Source organism: Dendropsophus ebraccatus, chromosome 7, assembly GCF_027789765.1.
Source record: "Dendropsophus ebraccatus isolate aDenEbr1 chromosome 7, aDenEbr1.pat, whole genome shotgun sequence".
Classification (NCBI taxonomy): Eukaryota; Metazoa; Chordata; class Amphibia; order Anura; family Hylidae; genus Dendropsophus; species Dendropsophus ebraccatus.
This window is the reverse complement of record NC_091460.1, coordinates 75,094,598-75,118,608: the sequence shown is the minus strand read 5'-3', so window position 1 is coordinate 75,118,608 and position 24,011 is coordinate 75,094,598. Positions and strand designations below refer to the sequence as shown.

The 24,011-nt window shown below is 39.6% G+C and overlaps 1 protein-coding gene across 1 annotated transcript in view; it reads right to left on the bottom strand.

The window, feature by feature from the left end:
- Window positions 1–24,011, bottom strand: part of VEGFC (vascular endothelial growth factor C) — a 129,713-nt gene that overhangs the window by 23,965 nt on the left and 81,737 nt on the right. The window contains exons 2-3 of the mRNA XM_069977796.1: window positions 20,585–20,786; window positions 15,845–16,035 (exon numbers count right to left, since the gene is read on the bottom strand). Of these exons, the coding sequence (XP_069833897.1) occupies window positions 15,845–16,035; window positions 20,585–20,786 (393 nt within the window). The remainder of the gene's footprint in view (window positions 1–15,844; window positions 16,036–20,584; window positions 20,787–24,011) is intronic.

The window sequence follows — 24,011 nt, the reverse complement described above, 5'->3', positions numbered from 1 at the left end:
TGCTATCATTAGGGTGAATGGTACCGGATCCGCAGTGGATCTCGCTCCGAATTCACAGAAGTGAGATCCGCTGTGGATCCGGTAGGTGTGAAGGCACCCTAATAATATATGTTCCTCAAGTCGTTACGATTACAATGATATGTAACATGTATAACTTTTATTTTATTTGACGGCTTTAAAAAAATTCGAACCATTGTTAACAAATATATGTTCCTTAAAATCGCTCTATTCCCAGGCTTATAACGCTTTTATCCTTTGGTCTATGGGGCCGAGTGAGGTGTCATTTTTTGCGCTATGATGTGTTCTTTCTATCGGTACCTTGATTGCACATATGTGAGTCTTCAAACGTTTTTATTACTATTGTTCTGGATTTGATGCAACCAAAAATGCGCAATTTTGCACTTCGGGATTTTTTGGCGCTTACGCCACTTACCGTGCGATATCAGGTATGTGATAAATTTATATTTTGGGTGATTATGCACATGTCTATTTATTTATTTTTATTTATAACAAGGGAAAGGGGGGGGGTGATTCAAACTTTTCTTAGGGGAGAGGGCTTTTTATTAATAAAAACACTTTTTTTTTTTTACACATATACTAGAAGCCCCCTGGGGGACTTCTAGTATAAGTGCACTGATCTCTCATTGAGATCTATGCAGCATAGTTATACTGCATAGATCAATGAGATAGGCACTCGATTGCTTTCAGCTGCTGCAGCCAAAAGCATTTGATTGCTGAGCCGGGATCAGCTCCATTACGGCGCAGACCCCGGCCGGGTGAGAACACGGGGATTGCCCCTCCGCGATTACATTGCGCGGGTGTGTGTGATCCCCCACTAGACACCAGGGAACAGGCTGCAAGTAGTAATCAGATGCAGCTGTCAACTTTGACAGCTGCATCTGATTATTTAATTAGCGGGCACGGCAATCGGACCGTGCCCGCTAATAGCCACGGTCCCAGGCTACAAGCGGCACCCGGGACCGCAGCAGTTCCGAGCAGAACCAGCAAGTGGCCCCACTCTGAACACCCCTAGGCGGCCCAGGACGTCCCTGTACACCCAGGGTCGTCTAGGGGTTAATAAAGACTATGCCTGTATTGTTACTTATGTGATTGTCAAGTGATAAAATTTGTCATAGTGATGAGTGGAAAGTTTTAATCAATGGGGGTCCTTGTGCTGAATCCCATAGTAAGTGCTGAAACTGTTGAGTGTAGAGCCCTTTAAATAAAATGTTAATTTTTATTTAACTCTCCTACTGTAATTGCCTCTAGAGGAGAATATTTCCATAATAAACTGTGATAAGGAGACACTATATGGTGACATATGAAGTGCCTATGGTTCCAGAATATAAATGGTAGGACTGCAATCTGCCAAAAAGGGATCTGTGCACATGACTATATGAAGTGTTTGTAAGGACCTACATAAAACAAAAAAACAACATTTCAACCTACACAGGGTGTCATTAGACCTGAAAAAGGCCACTGTCTCGGTTGAAACATTGCACTTTTTGTACCATGGAGATAACAACCCTGGAGAAATGTTTCTTCTTTTTTTAAAGTAAATCTTTCCCGATCTGGATTTTAGGGCTTGGTAACGCTTGCATCTCTGTTCAATGACATACCTTTTATTTTGTACAGTGCACTCAATGGCCCAGATTTACTGAGTCTGCAACACACTTTTGGCTTCTTCCTGGCTACTGTTGTGTTAGCAGGGTGAGACAGGTGGCAGCACAATGACCAAAGCCCATGTGCAACTAAAGTATATACACCACACTAAACAGAAGACAGACACAAGCAGTAGACCACAATAGTAAATATTTTTTAACTAAAAAGTCAGAATCAACAAGATTTTATACAGGTGCATTCTTATATAAGTATTTAAATATCAAAATAATATATACTGATTCCACATATCCAGTTTAACAGTAATACACCAGTATTACAGTTAATATAGTATGACAGTAATAACATTATTTTTTCCTTGACATTCAGTGACTCAGTTCGCCATATGGTTTGTCTTCTGATACCTGATTTGTGGTATAAATGTTCTGTACACAAAGTAAAAACACTATGATACTGGGATACGTTATTTTTAGACTTGGAGTCCTCAAGTCTCAGGTTACAATGTCCGGTATTTTTTCGGGAACATATCTTATGAGTTTTCTAGATCGAGTATAAGCCACTCAGTAGAAATAATTTAACATAACAGAGGAAGATCAGTAAGTTTTTACAAGCTACTCCTCCTCTGTGAGTTTATGTTAAACCGCCTACCGTTAATAAAAAAGTTAATTATGGTGAGTAAGTCTCAAGACACGGCTATGATCAGACAACTGACCTTACTGGAATGCAAAGTGGTTACTGTTTGTCTTAAAGAAGCCGCATTATTTTATAAGAGTACATTTTAAGTACAAAAAGACACTGAGGAATTTATATAAATGATCCAGACAAAAAGAAAGAATTAGCTAGATGTGTAACTGTATGTAGGCATTAATAAACTAGCTAAAATTAACCCAAAGTATAAGATAGATAGATAGATAGATAGTACACAGAGATCTTGTAGCACTCTGATAATCCGTGAATCAGACAGTGTTTATTGTTCAATAGTTAAGCATAGAAGCACTTGTATTCTTAAAGAGGACCTGTCACCCGGGAGGATGGTGCCGAGCCCACCTGACCCCCCGGTTGGGCCCCGGATACCTCCCCTTTCCTGCAGGTCCTGCTCCTGGACCTGGTCCCCGGACGGAGATATCAGCACCGGAAGGTGAGCGCACGCTGTATGCTAATTACCTGAGATGAGTCCGATGCCCATAGAGAATGACTGGAGCAGTCATTCTCTATGGGCATCGGACTATTCTCTGCTGAGTGTGCGCACAGCTTCCAACGGCGAGATCTCTGTCCCGGGACCGGGTCCAGGAGTGGGACTTGCAGGAAACGGTAAGTATCCGGGGCTCCACCGGGTGGTCGGGTGGGCTCTGCGCCATTATTCCAGCTGACAGGTTGCCTTTAACTATTCAACAATAAATACTGTTTGATTCACGGATTATTTGGGTGCTACAAGAACTCTGTGTACTAATTGACTGGAGAACAAGTCAAAATCTCCTACTTGTCGGCAACAACGACACCTAGCAGGGCTCTCTTGTGGACTAGATAGATAGATCAATAGACAGACATAGATATTACAATTATTTTGTTTTAATTTACATTTATTTTAATGATTATTTTTTTGTAGTTTTAGTCATACAAAGACCTTTAGTCAGATGGATAAGACAAATACACTTGATTACCGGTGGCTAAAGAAGTTGGATGTAGCGGGCGGATCCAGTGGGAGTAACGCCTGGAAAACTGGGATACAGCCTATGGCTGTGGCTGTATCCCAGTTTTCCAGGCGGTCCTCCCGCTGGATCCGCCCGCTCCACGGAGCAGGCAGACAGCGGGAATCATTGCAGAGGGACGAACCCGAATCAAACTCTGTTCGGACCATACCTAATTACTACATTTAAATTGACGTCAATGGAATACATTGAAGTGAGTGGTATGAAAGCGCCCAATGCACAAAGTGTATTAACTCCTTGCCTCTTCATTTTGTTTTGGTCTTAATGCCCGGGGCCTATTTTTCAAATCTGACCTGTCTCTCTTTATGTAGTGATAACTCTGCGGTGCTTTTAACTATCGTGGTTATTCTGAGATAGTTTTTTCGTGACATATTCCTCTTTTTGTTTGTAGTAAACTTTGGTTGATACACTAAGTAGTTTTTTGTAAAAATTACATTTGCGCAAAAGTAAAAAAAAATTTACATTTCTATATATTCTTTTTTTTTTTTTTTTTTTTTTTTTTTTTTTTTTTTTATAAATTCTTTATTTAACATCCATATTTTCTAACAAAGGAAAGTTGAACAGTCAGGGGCAAACACACCCCGAGCCAGAGAATTGCAAAGAACATTTGGCAATGGGGATACATATAAAGGCACACAATAAAATAGTACGGAAAAATGAGCAGTCGTGTCATACCGGACAAAAAGGTACGTTGTCTGCATGCTCCCCGAATTATTGAGACGGCCCGGTGGCCACCCCCCACCATCAACCCCGCCGACTTTTTCAGTTAATGCACCAGAAAGAGGAACTCCCAGCATAAGACGCTGGGGTTCAGAAGGTAGAGAGATGGTAACAAAAGAAGAAGAAAGTAAGGATACACAAAGGGGTTTAGAGGACAGGGGGAAGGGGAAAGAAAGATTTCTATATATTTTAAACTATCTTTTCCTAAGAAAGATAGTCATATCACATGAACTAATTATTAATGCAACAGCTACAATATGTCTGTTTTATGGTGACGTCATTTGGTGAAAGTCCTTTTACATGAAAATTTCAGCTCTGATTTTATTAGGGCCAGTTCAGTTCTGAGGTGGATTTTTGGGGCCTGTATGTTAGTTACCCCCATAAATCCCTCCACCGTAAAAACTCAAAGTATTCAAAGTAACATTTCATAAGTTTATTAACCCTTTAGTTGGAGGGAAAATATAAAATGTTCATTTTTTTGGCAGATATTCTATTTTAATTATTTTTTTCCTTTTACACAGCAAATACTAACTGAGAAATACCACTCACTATTTATTCCCCTTATTCCAATGTTTCAAGATATCCCCCATATGCGGCTGCAGTGTGTCACCTGGCTCAACCACAGGTCGCAGACATGACAGAGACCTGGTGAATTTTGTGTCCTTTTTTTATTTCAGGGTTTTTTAGCCATTATACCATGTCACAGAGACCTTGGGTTGCCAAAATATTTGTGTAAGACGGGTTGACGTTTCCATCGGTAACATTCGGGGGGACATGTGACACCTTAATCATTTTTTATAAAAAAAAAAATTATGAGGTGGTATAAATAAAAAACACAATTTAGCAGTTTTTCACAGTTTTTTTGTACGCCGTTTACTATACATTACATATGACATGTTATAAATATTCGTCAGGTCGGTACGATTACAGTGATATCCATTATAGCTTTTGTTATAGTTTGTGGCATTTATCCTATAAAAACTGTTTGTGTCTTGCATATTGTAAGAGCAGCAATATTTTAATTTTTTCGCCAATGGAGTTATGTGAGGGATCTTTTTTTGCGGCATAAGCTGACGTTTTTAGTAGTACACCTTTTGGGTACATGTGACATTTTGAAAGCTTTTATCTATATTTTTTAGGTGGTGAGATTAACAAAAATTTTTGATTAGTTTCTTTTTTTTGCGGGGTTAATCGGGCAGCATAAATAATGTATCGGGTTAATAGATGGGGTCATTACGGATGCGGCGATACCAAATATATGTATCTCATTTATAGGATCATTTATAAAGGTGGATGGGGAATGTTTATATCTATTTATTTATTAATTTATTTTATTTATTTATTTATCTGTGTATTTATTTATTTGTGTATTTATGTATGTGTTTGTGTTTTACTTTCACTTTACAGGTTCCTCCATAATACATTACGGCACATGATCAGTGCTGTAATGTATTATAGAGAATGAATAAGCTGTCAGAAGCTAACAGATCATTCATTTTATCAGGTCCCTGCATCAGTGCAGGGGCCTGATCATACTCATCCATAGCAGCCCAGACGCAGGAAGCAGCATCTGGGTTGCTATGGTAACCCCCTGGAGCCGCGCGAACAGTTGCGCGGCTTCGGGGGGTGAAGGGGGGGGGTCGGAGGAAGCGGATCTCCCTCCGGCTGCTCCATAGACATGGTGTTCGCCCCGACCGTGGTGTCTATGGGGTTAACTGCCCGGGGGGAGTGGGGAAGCGCTGTTAGGGACAGAGGGGGAGGCAGGGAGAGAAGTACCTGCATTCCATTACGTTCCCGGAACGTCATATTGCGGGTTAAATAGCGGATGTTGTTGTGCGGATGTCAAAATAATGCCCGTAACAAATATTAGCCATGGGCCATGGCTGTATACATGGTTTCCGTGCAGCCCTAGGGCTGCATCCAACTTCCATAGCCACTGGTTATCAAATGCTGAGAGATTGGGTTCGCTTATGTCTAGTAAGAATGTTAAGTGTTTTGTACACAGCACTGGCCAGCAGGTAATAGCAATTGTGATGTTTTATACACATATAGCTTGCTTGTACAGAGATAAGCAATGGCTCTGCTGTGCCATGGTATGCCAGGAAGAAGTGTGCAGTGCAAGCGACTTCACCACTGCTGCTGGGCTACGGCGGGGAGAAGTGCAGGGGCAGGCAGCACCGCTGAGGTCCGGGGTTGGGGGCACTCTCAACCAGTCCGGAATTCCTGGCGCTTTCTTGCGCATCAGGAAAACGTCCGGACTTCTGAAGTTCTATGGGGGCGTCCGTGCTGGAATTGTGGATAAAAATAGGACAGGATCCTGACCTTATTTCCAGAACGAACACTCTTCAGAAAAAATCTTGAAGGTAGTCTGTCACTAATGTACTCCTATGTATCTGAAAATCCGGACGTGTATAGGGGGCCTAAGGCTAGGTTCGCACTTCATTTGAAGAGCTCCATCCCAAGTTCCATTTATTTTTCAGAATACTGCAAGTATTTTCTGTTAGCTCAAATCCTGTAAAATAAACAGACACCAGAAGGAAACCCAACAGACCCCAATGAAATTAATTTGATCTGTAGGGTTTCTGCATCAGTTAGTGCTCATTCTAGAACAGACCATCCGGCTCCATTCTATGGCACCAATAGACTCTCCAACGGATGTTTCAAATGGAGCCTAGCAGAAGTGTGAGCCTAGCATAATAGTATGAATAAATATATTATTATTTTTAGTTTCTCATCAGATAAAATTGTACACACAGTAGCAAAAACAGTGTAAAAATGGGTAAAAAAACAAACAAACAAAAAACTAAAGAAAAAAACACAATAAATTCTGAAGGTAGCCCAATAGACAATATATTTATACTGTATTTCTTGCCATACTGAAATTAATTTGCATCGTACAAAGTAAAGCACATGGTGAAAATCACAGGTTTAAAATTAAATCAAATTAAAGTCAAGTGCTTCATGGTAATTGTATATGACAAGCGAAACCCTAAAATTCCGAAAACATGAATACATTATCATGAAACATTTCACTGGATAGAGAAGAATGAGCCCAGATGTGTTATTCTGTTTGCATTATCACTTCATAATAGAAAAATGCAATGCTACATATGTGGTGACACGAACACTGATAAAATACATTGTTTAAGCACATTGTCTGTGATTATTTCAGTATGTTGAATAAGACAGCTTGGAATTTATTTGTCTGAAAATATTTTTATAGTCTGGAAAACAATTTTAAAAAAATAAAAAAAAAGATTAACCCCCAGCAACAGCTCAGAACTCAATAGACATGCTGGCGCGTTCAGCAAGGTTAACAGTGCAATAATACAAGCAGTGGTATAGCTATACAGGTTGCAAAAACAGAAATGACAGGGCCTTGATGTTGACTTGTACTCAGTCTGACACATAAAAATATTGGGAAAGTAAATGAAACCTCGTGACAGAAAAGACAGGTGATATGCGCCAAAAAGTGGTCCATGTTATTAGGTAGATTTGCCTATTCCAAAAAGAATACTCTGCGCCAAGCCAACAGGCTATAAAAAGTGGACATTTTTGTTAAGCACTTTAATACTTAGATTTTTAATGTAGTATACACAAAATCGCGGGGCAAGAAGTGATGCATGTAAGCCCATAAGGAAAATGGTGTAGAAAGTAAGTAGGAGGCTGCTGGAAAGTTATTTGTACAGCCTTACTGGGTTCACACTACGTATATATTTCAGTCAGTATATTTCAGTCAGTATTGCAACCAAAACCAGGAGGGGATTAAAAACACAGAAAAGATCTGTTCACACAATGTTGAAATTGAGTGGATGGCCGCCATATAACAGTAAATAACGGCCATTATTTCAATATAACAGCCGTTGTTCTAAAATAACAGCAAATATTTGCCATTAAATGGCGGCCATCCACTCAATTTCAACATTGTGTGAACAGATCCTTTCTGTGTTTTTAATCCACTCCTGGTTTTGGTTGCAATACTGACTGAAATATACTGACTGAAATATACATATACTGACTGAAATATACGTAGTGTGAACATAGCAAAGAAATAAGTGAAACCAGTAGACAGCAGAAACAATAGCAACGTAGCCTCCTCTCCAAATGAATTGACCTTTGCAAAGGTAACGGAGGTTACAGAGGATGCTTAAATGTGTTCAATACATGAATCAGAATGGGGCCCTCACTAAATGCTGTAAAAAACAGATTGGGCCCATTTTTGTCCCCATAATAATGTGCTAAAAATAAAATAAAAATGTTGACCATTAGACAAAATAGAAACAGATTAGAAAACAAGAACATGTTTTAGTATCTAGATCTAATCAGTAAAAAAAAAAAAAACTAGATGACAATTTTTTGGCGCCACATTTTTGGAGGACTGTGTGCCAAAAATATTTTTTTCCCACATTTTGTGGTGCAAATCTAACAATTAGACAGTTTTTATTATTAAACAATGCTGTGTCGAACCAGTTGTCCTTGTCAGGTGTATTTGTGACTGCCAGCCGTCTTCATAAAAGCTAAAACATGACTGTACGCAGCCCTGTTATAATGCCATGTCCTTAAAGAGTTAAAACTGCATGTAAAATCCACAATTATGGATTTTACATGCAATACCGCAATGTGGTTTTATATAAAGTTCTAAAAATATTTTCTTACCAGTGTTTCTTTATAGACTTACACTTAAATGTAAAACTGGCCACGTACTAGTAAACCAGGAATCAGGGTGATTTCCAAAGTTCGGTAATTAGATTTGATTTGCCTACGGAGATGCTGGAATATTTCAGTACTATTGTGGCAGCTTTCTTTTTTTGCTAATTTACCAACATAAATTACAGCCATATCGCTCATCACTGCGGAATTAGCTCCTCATAAACTTACAATCTATTTCAAGCCAACTTAGATTGGACAAGCAAAAAGTTTGTTCTTCCTTTTGCAAAAAACAGCTCCAGCGACTGAATAGAAACATGACAGTAAGGAAAGAGAACAAAATGAACAAACTTTGGCTCTTGTTCTAATGTCTGATTTACTAGTATCCAGCCAATTTAATTTTTTATGTGAAAAAAAAGCTCTTTAACAGAACATGGACAAAGACATGGTTTTTTTTATGTAGTTTTTGCATTGTGGTAATGGTGTGGTTTCTGCCTCACCACTACCGATATATGTAAAAAGCATCACTGGATTGAGAAAAGCAGGATTGGCAAATTGCTCGTTGCTCTAGGCCATTCTGTCAGAGCTTTAAGAAGGTACTGGGAGCAGTGGTTACGCGAAGGCGAACAGGCAATGAACAGGCTCCATATAAACCTGATCCACCAATAAGCACAAGCAACTCCCACAGTTTCCTTGTCCACAATCCAGACACAGATGAAACTTACATTACACACCCTATCTCTGCGCAGACCACTTCCAGAAGCTTAGAAAAAGGAGACTGGTGTCATGTCCTCCCAGTGACAGCCAGCCACCATTGCCTTCATTTGCAGTGGTGTTGTAAACAAGAGACCTGCACTGCTATGAACTGGAATTGTATCATCTTTGGCAGTGAATCCAAGTTCTGCTTGGTATCTGATGATGGTCAGTTTCAGTAAAAAGAACTCCTGGTCCGCACTTCAATGCTGCCTTTGCTGTTAAGTGACACACTACTGCTCCAACTACTGCTGTGAAGATCCATGTCAACATCCATAGGCAAATGTGCTGCTGGATGTTATATGGAACCCATATGCCTCCTTGATCAACTGTATCTCATCTTACATCCAGGCTAGAACTGGCCCAAAAAAGGGGTACCCAATCCTTTTTTCAATTTTACAATAAACCTACCCTATAATATTGTATGCAGACAACAAAACAAGTCCACTGATAGATGCACTGGGTGAATAGTGACCAATATAGCCAGGTCACTAGTCCCAACTCCATATTCATCTGATTAACACAAACCCAGGACACAGGATATTTAGCAAACAGTCCTTTTAGATTCTTATATAAGCAGACAGTTCATCACTTTCAAATGCATGAAAAATAACATGACCCAAAGGCAACGGACAATATTGTAATCACTTACATGTATCATCATTACATTTACGCTTATAAAGTTTTGTTTGATTCCAAAAAATCCTTGAAACATTCTTTTTTTGTCATTGAGAGTAGAGTTTCTATACAATTTTTCCAACATTGACCTTTCTAAATATGAACCCTACATTTACAAACAAATTAGTAATAAGAGACAGTAATATTTTATAGTATGCTTAGACTGTGGTCCACCATGGAAGTGTTAAGCCACTAAGAAGCAGAACAGTCATTAGAATTGTGTTTTATGTTATAGAAGGTATATAGCTGGGTGTCATCAGCATAGAGATGGTACTGAAAGTCAAATCTGCCATTTGTCCAATAGGGTCTGTGTAAACAGAAAACAGGAGAGGACCCAGGAAGGACTGATGCCTGAGGAACCCCAACATTAAGGGGAAGAGACAATGAGGTGGAGCCAGCAAATTGTATACTAAAGGAGTGGTCAGAGAGGTAAGAAGTAAACCAGGGAGAGCAGAAATCTTAAGTTTAATAGAATGGAGCATACTGAGGAGGAGCTGGTAACCTACAGTGTAAAATGCTAAAGAAGGATCCAAGAGGATCAGCGTAGAGTAGTAAAAGGGTTTCTGTGGGATTCTAAGTGAGGAAACTACACTGTAAGGGGTCGACAAGAGAGTTATTAAACAGAATATAAAGGTATTCCAAGCAGTTTACTCCGTTGTGGTACAGAAAACAATTTGACTTTATGTTGTGGCCAAAAGGACTAAGTACTGCAATACAAAAAAAGACGATAGCAATATGCAATACAATGCTAATTCTGAACAACACATTTGGATCAGTGTCAATAACTGTATGGATTTTAGTATTCTAAAGCTAGAACTGGTACATGAATGCAATATTATGCTGTTATGTCAGATATTTATATGGCTGGGGTGGTATGACAATAAAAAACTAACCCTCATCTCTCACAGCTGACATTCTGATGGCACTGGGGTAGGTGAGTATCATTACTTTTTTATTCTTATACCAGCCCCTGCCACACACACATATAAAAAGCTCGGTCTCTCCAGAACCAGCTTTATGTCACCATGATGTCACATATGCACACTAAAGTCAAAGATACATTGTTGCATTTTCAGAGTAATGCCATCTTTTGATGTTATTGTGGTATTTCTTCAAATACAGTAAAGTTCTAGGGCCATGGATTGTAACACGAAGGTCCTGGTTTGCTGTGGGTGTTGAACGTGTGGAAAGCAAGCACTCTTGCTATAAGTGGAGGAGATGTCTGCCTTTCAATGGAAAGATTAAGGCTGAGATTTCAGAGGGAATATCTATAGGAAGAGCTTTGAAGATAAAAGAATGACCTTATAAGTGATACAGTGTTTATCCAGTAGCCACTAAGGAGCTTTAAAGAGAGAAAGACCAGGGTAATACTTTAATATGATGAAGATGTTAAGAGCACACAATGGTTGGATGAGAAGCAGGATGTGAAGTTACCTAGAGTACAGCAATGGCTTTTCCTATTCTTTTCTTCCTTTGACAGAAGATATATAATAAATCAGTATTTTTTTTTGATTGATTTTGAATGTCTCTGTGGGAATATTGTGACCCTACAAATGCCCTGTAGGCATTTGTGATATATTTTCCTGCTTAAAACAATCTGATCTGCAAGAAAACATTTCCAGCCAAGCAAGGAAAAATACAGCCAACAAAACAAAGAGGTAAAGGAATAAAGAGTAGAACTTTAAATTATAAATGTTTCTAGATTATTCCAAGTTATATAATGTTATAGATCCTGCAGTAGACATTAGAATAATCAAAAGGTTTGATCTCCTTCTCATGACCACTAAAATCTCATTCAGCGCCTTTGTTCAGTGATAAAACAACATGTATCAGACAATACAGTGGTACCTTGGTTTAAGAGTAACTTGGTTTAAGAGCGTTCTGGTTTAAGAGCTCACAGTTTTTTAAAATTTTGACTTGGTTTAAGAGCACTATTTTGGTTAAACCTCTTAATGACGCATGACGGGTCGCATGCTGATCGCCGCGGATGGCTAATTAACTATTCAAATGCAGCTGTCAAAGCTGACAGCTGCATTTGTATAGTGGTGGTGGCCCCTGTCCCTGGTGTCTAGTGGGGGGGATCTCCAACCCCGCGATGGGATCGCGGAGGGGAGATCTGCTCTAATGAGCCCGCCGGGGCTCAGCGTCAAAATGATGCTGATCCCAGCTTGGCAATCCATTCAGATGGTCTGCTGCAGACCATTATAATAGAGCACCGATCTGATGGATCATTGCTCTATAATATACACAGCATTGATCTCAATGGGAGATCAGTGCTGTGTATATAGAAGTCCCCCTGAGGGTTTCTAATTACTGTGAGTATAAAAAGAATAAAGTGTTTTTATTAATGAAAAAACCCTCCCCTAATAAAAGTCCAAATCACCCCCCTTGGCACAGATCATGGCGCAAAAAATGACACCTCACACAGCCCCATAGACTAAAGAATATAAGCGCTAAAAGCATGGGAATTGGGAATAGAGCAATTTTAAGGAACGTTTATTCTCTGTAAAAGGTTTTATTTTTTTATGAGCCATCAATTAATATAAAAGTTATACATGTTACATATCGTTTTAATCTTACCGACTTGAGGAACATATACTGTATAACATGTCAGTTTTTCCATAGGACACACGGCGTAGAAACGACCCACCCCCCCCAAAAAAAAAAAAAAAAAGAATTGCGTTTTTTTTTTTTTTTTTTCAATTTCACTGCGCATATAATTTTTTTGCAGCATATAATAAGGGCTCATGTGGGTCCGTAGGTGTAAAAATGCAACTGCTATGGCCTTATATACACAGGGAGGAAAAACGCAAAAACAAAAATTAGCCCTGTCCTTAAGGGGTTAGGAGCTCCCTGTACTGGGCGGGAGCGTGAGTGGGGCAGGGAAATGGTCTGCATAGTGGGGTCTACAGCACTGTACTCTGACCCAGGAAGTCTCCCTCACCTTCCGAATCATAGCAGATCCACTTCAGGCTGGGACTTACATCAGGGGACAGGACTGTGCAGGTAATCTCTCCATAGCTGTAACCCCTATCTCCCCGGACAGAGAGCGCTGCATGTATGTGCCCACATATGTTCTGCCCATTCCTTCATACTCCCTGCAGTCTCTGTCAGTCCTGATTGGTCCATGCTCACCCCCCCCCCACACACACACACACACTTTCCCATTGCTGTCATGTGACCACACAGACCTCTGACAGCAGCCCTGATTCTCTATTTGAGCCTGATGTACTACGCTACTGCATTATGGGGATCTGCAGTTCTATCCTGCATCTACAAACTGCTGCTGTTTTTCTGGTTTCTGCACTTACTCTATATTATACACCACATGCTGTTGGCTATACTGTACAGTAACTTATAATATAACATATTCAGCTGTTTTTAATGTTTGTTGCATTTGTTTTACTTGTTATTCAGAATATAAAATCACTATTTTTGGGGTGTGGAACCATTTGTCTGCATTTCAGTGATTTCTTATGGGAAAATTTGCTTTGGTTTAAGAGTGGATTTGGATTACAAGCACGGTCCCGGAACGAATTATGCTCGTAATCCAAGGCAACAGTGTACATGCCTTGTAATATGACTGTAGTCATTCTATGGTGTTTTCTGACAAAGTAATGTTTTAAACATTTTAAGCTATTTCACATTATTATTATTATTATTATTATTATTATTATTATTATTATATATATATGATAACTAATGGATACAATGAAATGAAAAAAAAAAAAAGTAAAGTGAAGGACCAATGCATAAAAGTTCTCACACATTGTAATAAAAGGAAATAACACAGTAACCCAATAAACAACAAAAGCTAATTTGGAGGTCAAATGCTGTAATACTTTACACAGGGCATTGTACGATATTAAAGTGTTTCCAAACAATGGAATGTTAAGGAGGAACCGGCTATTAGAAAGGAGTTTGTACATAAAGATTAGAAACTCTTAGGGTTTGGATTAACATACCACATTGATTTTGTCACCATTTGCTGTTTCACTTCCAGTAAGAGCTGATTGAGTTATAATAAGAGGTATACTGAATATAATAGTTTTATTACATGTTAGTTTCATAACATTTTATGGACTGAACAAGTACTTGAGATAACAGAACCTTTCCAATAACACTATATTACAACACTGGGCAAGCATGACTGTTGCCCCCTTATGACAGGAAACTCAGGATCCCGTACATAGGGGATGTTTGTCAGTGGGATATCTACATGCCCCTAAGTATCTCAAATTGTATATTGGAAAAAATACAAATAAAAATAAGGAAAAAGAGTACAGTGGTGCCTTGGATTACGAGCATAATTCATTCCAGGACCGTGCTTGTAATCCAAATCCACTCTTTAACCAAAGCAAATTTGACCCCCCAAATTCAAGATCAGAATAGGACTGAGAATATTTGACATGGTTTTTCTTTGAAAATGTTGTGAACTTCTAATAGAGAGGGAATTATTGAGGACATTTATCAAGTCCAGAATTTTTTAGCTTACAAATGTCCCTGCAGTGCCAAGGTTTTGAGGATTTATGTAGAAGCACACTGCCACTACATAAATCTTGAGCACACCAAAGCCCCTCTGTGTGCACAATGGGAAACCTACGCCAGCTCAGGGCACATGTTTAATGTGGCGCATGCAGAGGCCGCACCCCCTTTGCGTACTGCCGCACCCCCATTCTGTCCCCTCCTAGGGCAAAGGGATTTGATGTAAACAAAATAGCTTTTGCGAATATATTTACACGCATTGGGCCCATCTGCACCATAGAAAGGCATTTTAGCCTGATAATAAATGCCCCCCCATTTGTCCAAAATTAAGAGAACTGGAGCCAACCAGTACTGGTGAAATCTTTCCATGGACTCCATATAAACCATAACATATAAACATAATATTTAAATTTTAAAAAGTAATGTACATTTCTATGTTGCAATTGGCTAAGATAACGAATACACCCAGCACAATGGGTGCTAAGTAGAGATGGGCGAACCTTGAGCATGCTCGAGTCGATCCGAACCTGAACGTTCGGCATTTGATTAGCTGGGGCTGCTGAACTTGGATAAAGCTCTAAGGTTGTTTGGAAAACATGGATACAGCCAATGACTATACCCATGAATTCCACATAGCCTTAGGGCTTTATCCAACTTCAGCAGCCACCGCTAATCAAATGCCGAAAGTTCGGGTTCGGATCGACTCGAGCATGCTCAAGGTTTGCCCATCTCTAGTGCTAAGCCACTGTTGGAATGAACTTTAACAGGCCTTCAGTGCTACAAAAAGTCACCATTTTCTACCTTTTCTAATAGAAATCAGTGTATTTTAAATACTTGAAGAGAAAAATGAAAACTATTACTCCGACCCTCTGACTTGTTAAACATGGTCAGCATGACATAGTTTTCCTTGACATTTATGAGATTTAGCCTCTAGTGCTCTTGTGAGACATACATGATAGATTTCCATTTCTTTTGATCTCTATGAATCCACAAATCACTGCCAAATCTGAGATTCCCTCAATGCTTCTCTCTTTAATACTAGATCTGCTGTGGCATTCTAACAACTGGGATCAAAGCGACAAAAGTGATGTGACAGCAATGTCCTTAGTAACTGAAGAGGATGTTGGAGTCTTTTCAACAGAACTAAGTTTATGATTTGAGAGTACCCTATGTATTCTCATTTATTTCCCATTGTAGTTTATGGTCACTGTCTGAGCGTGATTAAAACTTACTGTCTTGCTGACGTACGTAGAGCTGGTGTTCATGCACTGCAAGCCTTCACTGTTGCAGCATCCTCCACATCTGTACAGGGATACGCAGGGTGGTTTAAAGAAGGTGTTTGTTGAAGCCCCAAATTCTTTTCCCACGTCTACACATACTTCTCGTGGCATGCACTGGGTTTTTCTCCATTCACTTTCAATACCTAAGATGCACAAATATTCATGGATTACTTACATTATGTTAATAACATAATACCAAATAGCAAACAAGGTTGGAGAGTATACTATATACTGTAAGGCCTCCTCTAAGGAGTGTAAATCTGGTCATACTCATGAAGTCATCTACACCTACTAATTTCAGCAAGATCTTCTTTATTCAGGGCAAAAAGACCTTCTCCCTTCTCTGAGTTGTGCCAAAGCATTACACCAGTCCACAGGCTGCAGTTCAAAGGAGCTAAGCTTTAAAGGGGTTGTCCAGCGAAATTTTTTTCTTTCAAATCATCTGGTGTCAGAAAGTTATATAGATTTGTAATTTACTTCTATTAAAAAATCTCAAGTCTTCCAGTACTTATTAGCTGCTGTATGTCCTGCAGGAAATGTTGTTTTCTTTTCAGTCTGACACAGTGCTCTCTGCCGACATCTCTGGCCGAGACAGGAACTGTACTTAGCAGGAGAGGCTTTCTATGGGGATTTGCTGCTGCTCTGGACAGTTCCTGTCAGGGCCAGAGAACTTTCTGACACCAGTTAATTTGAAAGAAAGATTTTCACTGGATAACCACTTTAATAGAAGACAGAAAGGTGTGCTGCTGTTTCTGAGAAAAAAAAAAAAGTAGTCATGATTTCTAATACTATACAATCCTTTAATAAAGGTAGGGGTTCTGCTTCGAGCATGTGTAGCGCCTAAAGGCACATTCTATATGCTCAGCAGGCACCAACATGAAATATGCTTTTGGTTTTACTGGAATAATACTGGCATGAAAATGAAATAAGTATGCATGACTAGATATCAAACACCATGTCAGTAGAGAGTCATTATAAATCTTTTTATGTGTATAGAATCACTTGAGCACCTATGTTTAGGGAACGGATACAAACACTTATATAAGTTCCCCAACCTGAGGCTCCCCAGCTTCTGCAAAACTACAATTCCCATCATGCCCAGAGAGCCAAAGGTTTTCCAAGTGTGATGGCATGATGAATATACTATAGTACATATTTAATACAGCATGTGCACATAGCCTCATAGTGTAAAGTCTACCCACCATGGTCTTCTTTAGGAACATAATAATGTAAAAGTCATAAAAATACACATAGCACTACATTATAAAGTCATGGCAAGTTGATTTTTGACTCCTGGTGATCACGTGACTTATATTATGTGTATCTTATTATCTACAAATAGTGATATATTCTCCTATAACTATGAATGATAGAGAAAGTTATTTAAGTACAACTGTGGGACATAAAACACTTAAAATGATTCAGGGTGGACTGTTTGGATTAAGGCTGTCATGCAAAGCTTGTATGTGGTTTGATCTCATGTTAATCCCCTGGTTGCTAGAGAAAAGAGGAATTTGCAATGAAGTATGCACATGAAAGATCTGAAACAAATATATAAATGTAAGGTATGCTACAACTCTGATAAACTGTGGGAATGAGCCTCAATGCCCAAACTAGTTTGTTTATGTTTTGTGCTTAAAAACGATTGCCCCGCCAGCAGACATAATGTGGTTAGAGGGGTCACAATCATTAGCACTGGGACAAGAAGATATATTTCCTCTATTAATGGGAATGTGACATGTTTGGGAGATTAGCATGCTCTAGTCCGATTGTTCACCATTTAAATGCCGGTGGCTGAAGAAGTTGGCTACAACCCTAAGGCTGCCTGTAAAACATGGATACAGCCTATGGCCAGGTTCACACTTTGTAAGACAGCAGCCATTCTGTGAAGTCTGTGAAGTTCAACTGCAGTACCGGCCGGATGAACATCATTTTCCTAAATTCGAATACGGACACATTCGGGTGTGCTCGCATTCCAAGTAACCATAGCAGACAATGTAAACTGTGGCCGGAGTCGCACTTTACATTGTCAATGAAATGCCAGGCTTGCTGATTCTTTGTTACTATATATATATATATATATATATATATATATATATATATATATATAGTGATCGAAATGTCCCATATACACATTTATGATACAAATAAAAACTAAAGACCATGGTGCAAAAATTGACATCAAAAACAGACCCATAGGTAAAAAAAATAAAAACATTATATGAGCCACAATAGGGCTATTTTTATAATTATTTGCAAAAAAAAAAACAGCTTTCTGTAAAAAACAAAAAAACTGTAGAAAAGCTGTGTAAACCTGCATATCTTTCTGTTTATATGGACATATATCATAAAATCATGTCAGTTTTACCATAAAGTGCATTACGTAGACATGGGAACCCCACAAAAGTTACATAATTGCATCCCCCCACCCATTTTACCCCCATATATAATATTTTGGGGATTTCGTCATACATTGTATAGTAGATTGAAAGGTGTCATTATAAATTACAATTGTTCTTGAAAAAAAAAGCCCTTACATGGCCCTAAAGATAGAAAAAAGAAAGTGCCATGTCTTAGAAGGTGACGAGGAAATGCAAAAATGAAAATTGGCGCAGTTATTTAAGCCACTTGGGCTAGGTCATGAATGGGTTGAATTATAGCAAGTTTTAAAATACATCAGCATAGTAGGAGACCTATTTTACATTATGGTTGATGTACACTATGTATTCATTACATCTGGATGTGGTCACATGATGCTTCTCAACCCGACCCGACTAGTACCCGCTTCTATTTATTTTAATATTAATAAATTAATTAATAAAGATGAGCGCTAGATATCTACCATGTTTTCATGAGTTTATTACCTACGGCCAACATGGAGACTCCTCTTTCTCCTTACTCCTTACTCAGTGTGAACATACCCTTATGTAATAACTTTACGTGTGACACTGTTTAACCAGTTGGGGGACAGTTAAAGAGTCCTATCTAGGGTTACTAGCTATTATTGCACTTAACAGAGCTCAGCCTAAACATTAGTATACTTGTGCTCGGAAGCTATTAATTTTTTTGTGATTTGTGGTCATTTCTGTGTTGTTGTTTTTTTTTTATTTATATTTTATCACGTCTATTGATGCATTGTGTCAATAAAATAGTATTATGTTTTTAAAGTGAATGTACCATCAGGCCCGGTCTGAAGCACTGGAGAAAGGCTGACCCACCCCCAGTGGGAGGAAACCCCCACCCCTCTATGACGGGGCTCTATTGATTCTAATAGAGCGGCGTCATAGAGGGGCGGGGATTTCCTTCCACTGGGGGTGGGTCGTCCTGCCTCCAGTGCTTCAACCCGGGCCTGATGGTACATTCACTTTAAGAAATTACGCCCATAGTGTTTTTTGTGTTTCTATATGCTTCTGGAGCAATACAGTGTTTTAATGGACGTCTATTTTTTTTTTTTTAGGTCTTAAAGAAGAACATTTAGGCTACCTGTATGTTCATACACGGTATTTTGGGTCACTTTATGAGCCACAAAATGGCAAAAACAGAAAGAAAACTGTGTGGTAACATAGTCTTATGGAGCAGAGAAGAGCAGAGACACATGTCAAACGTAGGGACCATCCCTAAAAGAGGGGATGTGGGAGACATGCTTAGAGGACACATACTTAAAGGGCATAGACTTTCAATATTATACTGATCATAACTTTAAAGAAGCATTGCCGTCTGGTGACAGTAAAGACTTTCTACCTTCATTGCAGTGTCTCCTTTTTCCTAATATTCGTAAGCTGTGCTATATAACAATAGTAAGGCAGACAGGATGCTGTCACAAGCTCCTCAGGGGTCAGTGGAATGCACATACATTCATGAACCTTCCACTGGCGGCTGTGTGCATGGCTGGGTGGAGGCAAGCAGACCCAACTTCATGGTGGTTCCCAAAGCCTTTCTATTTCCTGCAGAGAGGAGCAGTTTCCATGGAGACCAGACAACATACTGAAGAGAATTTAAATCCTAAAACACAGGCAAGAAGGAGAAATATCTCAGCATGCAATGTTTTTTAAGTTGCACTCCTTAGTTAAAGGGGTTATCCAGCGAAAATCTTTTTCTTTCAAATCAACTGGTGTCAGAAATTTATATAGATTTGTAGTTTACTTCTATTTAAAAATCTCAAGTCTTGAAGTAATTATCAGCTGCTGTATGTCCTGCAGGAAATGTTTTATTTTCATTCAGACACAGTGCTCTCTGCTGACATCTCTGGCCGAGACAGGAACTGTCCAGAGCAGAAGAGGTTTTCTATGGGGATTTGCTGCTGCTCTGGACAGTTCCTGTCTCAGCCAGAAATGTCAGCAGAGAGCACTGTGTCTGAAAGAAAAAAAAAACATTTCCTGCAGGACATACAGCAGTTGGTAATTACTGGAAGACTTGAGATTTTAAAATAGAAGTAAATCACAAATCTATATAACTCTCTGACACTAGTTTATTGGAAAGAAAAAGATTTTCGCTGGACAACCACTTTAATGCTTCCAGACGGTAATGCGCTTTAAAGATCTGACTCATGAGTTAATACAAATATAATAATATGTATGATTTGCTGTAAGAAACATTCACAATTTTTACTGATATTATTGATTGGACATTGTATTTCTTAAATTTGTATAAAATATTGCCAGGTATACGGAGTGAAGTCCAGAGTACACTTACTTTTCCAGATCTCAGCATTATAGTTGGTATGTGCAGCTGCAAATTTGAGAGTGTCATCTCTTCTGGTATTAAAGCTGGCCTGTCCTCCTTGTCTTAATTGACACTTGAACATTTTCCAGGATTCAGGGTAGAGCAATGTCATTAGTTCATCCACACTGGATACAGCTCGTAGTTGCTCTTCCAGCTCCTTGCCTGGTTGATCCTACAAAGAAATGCAAAAAAAATATAAAAAACTTTCTGTATACTTAAAGCATTGTGCTAGGAAGGCTTGATATTTTGAAATAGAAGTATTTTACTAATATATATATATATATATATATATATATATATATATATATATATATATATAACTTTCTCACACCAGTTGATTTAAAAACTTTTTTTTTCCCTCTGGAGTACCCCTTTAACCCCTTGCCTCTAAAGCCTGCTTTGGCCTTAATGACCAGGCTCGTTTTTCAAAATCTGACCTGTCTCACTTTATGCGCTTGTAGCTCAGTGATGCTTTAACGTATGCAAGCGATTCTGAGATTGTTTTTTCGTCACATATGAAACTTTATATTAGTAGCAAAATTTGGTCACTACTTTGTGTATTTTTTGTAAAAAACATCAAAATATCATGAAAAATTTGAAAATTTTGCATTTTATGAACTTCTGAAATTCTCTGCTTCTAAAAAAGGAAGTCATAGCACATAAATTAGTTACTAAATCACACTACCAATATGTCCTCTTTATTCTGGCATAATTTGGGAAACATATTTTACTTTTTAGGGTGTTATGGGGCTTAGAAATTTATTAGCAAATTATCATATTTTGTGAAAATTTCCAAAACTGATTTTTTTTAGGGACCAGTTCTTTTTTTAAATGGATTTAGAAGGCTTGTATACTGGAAACCCCCATAAGTGACCCCATTTTGGAAACTAGACACCTTAAAGAATTAATCTAGGGGTATAATGAGCATTTTAACCCTACAGGGGCTGGAGGAAAGTATTCACAATTAGGTTGTAAAAAAATCAAAAATTTAAATTTTAAAATAATATATATACGTTTAGATTAAAGTTTCTCATTTTCAAAAGGAACATGAGAAAAAAAGCATGCCAAAATTTGTAACGCAGGTTCTCCTGAATACAACGGTACCCCATATGTGGGCGTAAACCACTGTATGGGCACACAGCTGGGCTCAGAAAGGAAGGAGCGACAATTAGCTTTTTTAATGCAGATTTTGCTGAAGAAGTTTCTGAGCGTCAGGTGCGTTTGCAGTGCCCCCGTAGTGTCCGCAGAATAGAATCCCCCCAAAAGTCACCCCATTTTCGAAAGTACACCCCTCAAAGAATTCATCTTTGGTTAGGATGAGCATTTTGACCCCACATGCATTAGAGGCAAGTATTCAAAATTAGACAGTAAAAATGAAAAACACGAATTTTTCCAATAATATGTTTGTTTAGTTTGAAATTTCTCAATTTCACGAGGAACAAGAGAAAAAAAGTACCCCAAAATTTATAATGCAGGTTCTCGTGAATACAACTGTACCCCATATGTGGGCATAAACCACTGTATGGCCACACAGCCGGGCTCAGAAGGAAGGGAGCTCCAATTAGCATTTTCAGTTCAGATTTTGCTGAAGTAGTTTCTGAGCGCCAGGTGCGTTTGCAGCTCCCCTGTAGTGTCCGCAGAAGAGAAACCCCCCAAAAGTCACCCCATTTTGGAAAGTACACCCCTCAAAGAATTCATCTTGGGGTGTGGTGATCATTTTGACCCCACAGGTATTAGAGGAAAGTATTCAAAATAAGACAGTAAAATTGAAAAACTAGAATTTTTCCAATAATATGTTCGTTTAGTTTGAAATTTCTCAATTTCACTAGGAACAGGGGAGAAGCTGCATGCCAAAATCTGTAACGCAGGTTCTCCTGAGTAGAACGGTACCCAATATGTGGGCATAAACCACTATATGGGCACACAGCCGGGCTCAGAAGGGAAGGAGCGCCAATTAGCATTTTCAGTGCAGATTTTTCCGAAGAAGTTTCTGAGCGCCAGGTGCGTTTGCAGAGCCCCTGTAGTGTCAGCAAAATAGAACCCCACCAAAAGTCACCCCATTTAGGAAAGTACACCCCTCAAAGAACTCATCTTGGGGTGCAGTGAGCGGTTTGACCCCACAGGTATTAGAGGAAAGTATTCAAAATAAGACAGTAAAAATGAAAAACTCGAATGGGAGAAAAAACGTACCCCAAAATCTTTAACGCAGCTTCTTCTGAGTAAAATGGTACCCCATATGTGGGCATAAACCACTGTATGGGCACACAGCAGGGCTCAGAAAGAAGGGAGCGCCAATTTGCTGGAGCAAAACCGCAGCTAGTAATGGTTATTAGAATAGCGCAGTTACTAAAATACAATAAAAAATTAGATTACAGGTAATGTGGGGTGGTCACGGGCAACCTGGGGTGGTCACGGGCAACCTGGTGTGGTTATGGGCAACCTGGTGTGGTTATGGGCAACCTGGGGTGGTTATGGGCAACCTGCGGTGGTTACAGACAATCTGGGGTGGTTGCGGGCAACGTGGGGTGGTAACGGGCAACGTGGGGTGGTTACGGATAAACTGAAGTGCTTATAGGTAATCTGGGATGGGTACCTGTAATTTGGGGTCGTTACAGGCAATCTGGCCTGGTTACGGGCAATCTGGAGAGGGTCACTGGCAATTTGGGGTGGTTAGAGGCAACGTGCGGTGGTCGGAGGCAACGTGCGGTGGTCGGAGGCAACGTGCGGTTGACGGAGGCAACGTGCGGGGGCCGGAGGCAACGTGCGGTGGTCAGAGGCAATCTGGGGGGAATTACGTGTGATTAGGGGAAACCTGGGGGGGGGGGGGTTACAGACAATCTGCGGTGGTTACAGCAACATGGCGTGGTTACAGACAATCTGCGGTGGTTACGGGCAACATGGGGTGGTTACGGATAAACTGAAGTACTTATAGGTAATCAGGGGTGGGTACATGTAATTTTGGGTGGTTACGGCAATCTGGTGTGGTTACTAGCAATCTAGAGGGGGTCACTGGCAATGTGTGTGAGTTAGAGGCAACGTGCGGTGGTTATAGGCAACGTGCGGTGGTTACGGGCAATCGGGGCTGATTACGGACCATCTGGAGGGGGTCACTGGCAATTCTGGGTGGTTACGGTCAACATGTGGTGGTTACAGGCAACGTGCGGTGGTTACAGGCAACGTGCGGTGGTTATGGGCAACGTGCGGTGGTTATTGGCAACGTGCAGTGGTTATAGGCAACGTGCGGTGGTTATGGGCAACGTGCGGTGGTTATGGGCAACGTGCGGTGGTTAGAGGCAACGTGCGGTGGTTATGGGCAAGTTGCGGTGGTTATGGGCAATGTGCGGTGATTACATGCAATCTGGCGTGATTACGTGCAATCTGGCGTGATTACGTGCAA